The 3,756-nt window shown below is 51.6% G+C and overlaps 1 protein-coding gene across 1 annotated transcript; it reads right to left on the reverse strand.

Moving 5' to 3' along the window:
- Positions 1-991: 991 nt before the first annotated feature.
- Positions 992-1,728, reverse strand: LOC109767276 (uncharacterized). Its single transcript, XM_020326043.1, has 2 exons — positions 1,481-1,728; positions 992-1,334 (listed from the first exon to the last, which is right to left on the reverse strand). Exons 1-2 carry the CDS (start codon positions 1,726-1,728, stop codon positions 992-994), a joined length of 591 nt encoding a protein of 196 aa, XP_020181632.1.
- Between the last annotated feature and the right edge of the window lie 2,028 nt (positions 1,729-3,756).

Raw genomic sequence — 3,756 nt, forward strand, 5'->3', positions numbered from 1 at the left:
CAAATATGGTTGTAAAAGCATGACAACTCTGTCTGTTTTGGTTAACTATAGTTGCCATGTCTAATTTATGGTAGTTCCCGCGTGTAATCAAACCATAGTTGTCGTGTGTGATTAACTACTTGCCGCATATGATCAAAACAATAGTAGCCATGTGTGTTTACCTAGTTGCCACGTGTGGTTAATCACAATTGCCATGTATGTTTATCTGATTGCCACGTACACGCAACTGCAGTTCCCGTCTAGCAAACGAATCATAGTTTCCATGTATGCGCAACTGCAGTTGCCATCCAACAACGTACGACTGTCGTGTGGGCGAAAAGCAGTTCGCCCACACGCGCGTGGACTAGGTGGTGGCTGTATGGGCAGAAACTAGTTCGCCCACACAGCACAGCTGGCAACCGCGTGTTGTGGGGTGTGTGGGCGACCTCTCCAACGCCCACACACCGGCCTTGTCCAACGTGGCACGCGAAAACTGCCTCGATGTGTCAAGATTCGTGCAAACTTAACTGGACGGTGATCCAGGTGTGTGTGCGAGTTGCAATGTTGCCACATGTGTGGGCGTTAGTGTTTTCAAATTTTCATGGCCTGACATCTGACGTAATCTCCCCAAAGGCCTCGATGCCGTGGGCTCCGGCAAGTCTCCATTGCTCCATATCTCTCCGGCAGGGCGCGAGCACGTCGCGCGAGCTTGTCGTTTTCCCTCTGAAGGTGTAGTTGTGTCGCTCTTGCCAAATGTGCTAGGCGAGCAAAGCGAGCATTGTTTTTACGCCCCTCCTTTCCGTCGGTGCCGCGGAGTCAACGATCGCGGTGAAAGCCTCGGTGGTGGTCGTGCATGCACTCTAGGAAGCAGGGGAAAGCGCAGCATAGCCGCCCTACGTAGTTGCCGTTGCCCAAATTCTACGCGAGGTTGGGCAATCCCAGAGCGGATGGAAGGAGGACTCCAAGCTTCAGCTGCAGAGCTGGCAGAAGTAGCCATTCTCCCACCCCTTCGCTACAGGCGGTCATTGCACCAGAGCCAGTCGTGGTGGAGCAGCCAAAGGAAGAACTTTATCTTCCCCGGTGCCCAGATCCTCCAGATTAGCCGGTGCATGTTCTCCCTCGGTTGCCCTAGGAATTGGATGTTGTACGCTGCACTAGTTGAGTATTGGCTCCCTGGTTTCCACATGATCTCGTCTTCCACTCCTTCACGTAGCACCAAGTTTGCCTCCCTGATACGGTGCCGCAGCAGGACGAATTGGGGGATAAACGCCATTGTATTGTCGTGCCTGAGGTCGAGGACCCATCTGTCACCGCGCAAGGCCTCCGCCACCATGCAGTTCTTCCTGACGGAGTGGCTGAACAGCAGTGGGAAAGCAAGCCGAAGGGGCTACTCCCCTAGCCAGAAAAGGGCTCTGTTGCCGTGGCCAACCACCACCCTTGTAGCGAGGCGACGCCCCGTCCTTGTCGTCGCAGGGCATCCTCGTGCCCACCCACGGTCTACCAGGGTCGGTCCATGCCAGCCAGAGCCATCAGAGTCGTAGCGCGCGCGAAGCGCTCCATGTTAGGGATCGCGAGGCCGTCGCGGTCCACTGGTGACGTAACCAGCCGCCAGTTCACTTTGCACTTCCCTCCGGTGATCTCCTCGTCTTGCACCCACAGGAACCGTCGCCTTGCCTTGTCGTTGTCCTTGCAGAATTTCTTCGGGACGCGCAGGACGACAATTGCAAAAGCAGGCAGTGTGGACAACATTCTCCGGATCAGCACAAGGCGCCCATCGATTGGCATGAGACGGCCTTTCTAGGCCGCCAGCCATGCACGGACGCGGTCGAGGAGGAACTGGATGTGAACTAGCCGTAGCCTACCAGTGCAGAGGGGAAGGCCTAGGTACCTGATCAGGAAGTTTACTCTGTTGGCGCCGAAATTGTGCAGGACGTCCGTGAGGTCTATGTTGTCGCAGTTCAGAGCCGCTACTGATGATTTTAGTGGATTACTACACAGCCCCGTCGCCTCGCCGAACCCCTCAAGTATCTGCATGATGGTGTCGACCTCCTGCCGCTCCGGGTTGGCGAAGAAGATCACGTCGTGGGCGTAGAGCACGACCCACATGCGTGTCGTCCTAGCCGGCAGCGGAGCGAGGACGTCGGCCTGCTGTGCTGCTTCCGGGAGTCGGTGCAGGGGATTGATCGCCAAGATGAAGAGAATTGGCGAGAGCGGGTCCCCCTGCCACAGTCCTCGCAGATGGAGGATGTCGTGCCTCGGGTCTCCATTGAGCATGCATGCCGAGGATGCGGAGGAGGGGAGCAGCGCGATCCAGTCTCTCTAGCGCGCTGGGAAGTTCATGCGCTGCAGCAGCTCTAGTAAGTACTCCCAGGACACCATATCAAAGGCCTTTGTGATGTCGATCTTGAGCAGCAGCGCCGGCGATTTCTTTCTCTGGAACATTCGGATCGTATTCTAAACATAGAGGAAACTATCGTGTATTCCTTTCCTTCTTTTCGAATGCTCTCTGAGCAGGGGAGACCAGTTGGTCCAAAACGCCCACTAGCCTGATTGAGAGGACCTTCGCAATCAACTTCACCACTGAATGGATCAAGCTAATGGGGCGGAAATCAGTCAGTTTGATTGCGCTATTTTGCTTCGGTAGCATCACGATGATGTGTAACATGCCAAATTTTCAATTTGGAATGTTATACATAGGTCATTCATGCATATCAAATTTTATTGCATTTTTGATTTGCGGTCCTCGAAATCCTAAGCAACTCAAGGACCCTCGGAGAGAGTTGGGGATTTCACCGTTTTCATATTTGAATTTTATCAAATATTGAAACAAGGATCATTTTGGTTTTAACTAATTTTTTCTCTCCGAAAACATTTCATATCAAAATATATGAGAGGAGATAATATGACTTCTCCAAAATAAATGAAGTATTGGAGGAAAAATATTAAAATCAAATAAATAATTTATTTGGATTTTATAGCAATTTTATTTGAATTAGAAAAATATGCATTTTTCAAAATTGCATTTTAGGGCCAAGAAAATGTTCATCTTGTTCCAAATATTCCATTTAGACGGTGAAAATTTGTTTTGGTATTTTTAGTTTTTTATTCATTTTTCTAGGATTTTTCCGGCGAAATCCGTTTAAAAAAAAGTCAAACCGACTCCGGGCTGTAACCGGCCAGGACTCCCCAGGCCGGCCCTCTTATAAGCCGCGCCCCGCGTCCCCGCAGTCCACCCCGCCGCTGCAGCCCACCCGCGCCTCCCGAACCCTAGCGCCGCGCCGCCGCCCCGATCCGCCGCCCCGCCGCCAGATCCGCTCGCCGCCACCGCCAACCCCGCCGGAGCCGCCGCCGACCCCGCCGGACCTCGCTGAGGTAGCCGCTCGCCGCCGCCAGTTTTCGTTAGAAAGCTGTCGGTTTTTTTCGAAACCCTAGGTCGTTTTTTTATTAGATCGGTTTTTCCGTCGGTTTATTTATTTTAGCGGACGTTCGTCGGTACGTTCGTTTTAATAAACGTTGTTCGTTCGTTAGTCACAGACAGTGAACGTTCGTTCGTTAGCCTGTTCGTCAGTTTTTCGTTTTCCAAGGTTTTTCCGTGATTATTCTCGATCGCGATTTCTGCACTAATCTTTGATCTAGTGTATCTTTTCGCTCGTTTATCCAAATCAGGTGAAACAAGCGCCTAAATCTTTGCCTCGAAGCCCTCTTTCTGTTTAACCAACTTGAAAAAGATTTTGGTACTGTAAAATTTGACTTTAGTCCAGATTAGTAATCGGATCT

Source organism: Aegilops tauschii, chromosome 5 (genome assembly GCF_002575655.3).
Source record: "Aegilops tauschii subsp. strangulata cultivar AL8/78 chromosome 5, Aet v6.0, whole genome shotgun sequence".
In the NCBI taxonomy this organism is placed as follows: domain Eukaryota; kingdom Viridiplantae; phylum Streptophyta; class Magnoliopsida; order Poales; family Poaceae; genus Aegilops; species Aegilops tauschii.